Source organism: Eimeria mitis, genomic scaffold (genome assembly GCF_000499745.2).
Source record: "Eimeria mitis Houghton genomic scaffold, Emh_scaff3535, whole genome shotgun sequence".
In the NCBI taxonomy this organism is placed as follows: domain Eukaryota; phylum Apicomplexa; class Conoidasida; order Eucoccidiorida; family Eimeriidae; genus Eimeria; species Eimeria mitis.
This window is the reverse complement of record NW_013571878.1, coordinates 5,021-5,834: the sequence shown is the minus strand read 5'-3', so window position 1 is coordinate 5,834 and position 814 is coordinate 5,021. Positions and strand designations below refer to the sequence as shown.

At 58.7% G+C, this 814-nt stretch overlaps 1 protein-coding gene across 1 annotated transcript in view; it reads right to left on the bottom strand.

Annotated features, from left to right (window-relative positions):
• EMH_0066990 (uncharacterized protein) overlaps positions 1 to 814 on the bottom strand; it is a gene marked incomplete at both ends in the record, with an annotated part of 5,959 nt that overhangs the window by 970 nt on the left and 4,175 nt on the right. Inside the window, one exon of the mRNA XM_013498573.1 lies at positions 46 to 814. Within this exon, the coding sequence (XP_013354027.1) occupies positions 46 to 814 (769 nt within the window). The remainder of the gene's footprint in view (positions 1 to 45) is intronic.

Sequence of the window (814 nt, the reverse complement as noted above, 5' to 3'; positions counted from 1 at the left end):
TACCCACGCTGCATGCAGGCAGCAGCACCACCAGTATACTCTAACGCAGATGCTGCTGCTGCTGTTCTAGATCCCCTGGTTGGCTTTGCATTTGCTGCAGCTGCAGCAGCAGCGGCTGCTGCTGCTGCTGGTCCTGCTGCTGCAGCTGCAGCAGCAGCAGCGGCTGCTGCTGCTGCTGCAGTGCCAGCAATGCCGGCAGCAAAACGAAATTCTCAAAGCCATCAGCGATGGCTTCTGTCAACAGCTGCTGCTGCTGCTGCTGCTGCCGCTGCTGCTGCTGCTGCTGCTGCTGCAGTGCTGCAACAAGAGCGAGAGAAATAGCGTACACCCACAACCCGGTAGCTGGGCTCCACACACATCTGCTGCTGCTGCTGCTGCTGCTGCTGTTGCTGCTGCTGCTCCTGTTGCTGCTGCTGCTGCTGCTGCTGCTGCTGCGTTTAAGTGTTGCAATAGCTCTGAGGAGGCGGGAAAGGAGAGGAGGCTGCAGCAGCAGAGAAGCAAATTTATATTTTGTTTGCTGCTGTGCTGCTGCAGCTGCTGCTGCTGCTGCTGCAGCTGGAGCTGCTGCAGCAGCTGCAGCAGCAGACTGTGAAAGAGCAGCAGCAGTGCTGCAGCAGAAGTACAAACCTGCTGCTGCAACCACCATCGTGCAGCAGCAGCAGCTAGATGAGGCCTGCTGCTGCTGCTGCTGCTGCTGCTGCTGCTGCTGCTGCTGCATGTAAGGTGTACGAGCAGCAGCAGCAGCAAGTGAGCAGCAGGTCTCCACAACACTATCCAGCAGCCGTGCTGCCTGCTGCTGCATTCCTTGCTGCCA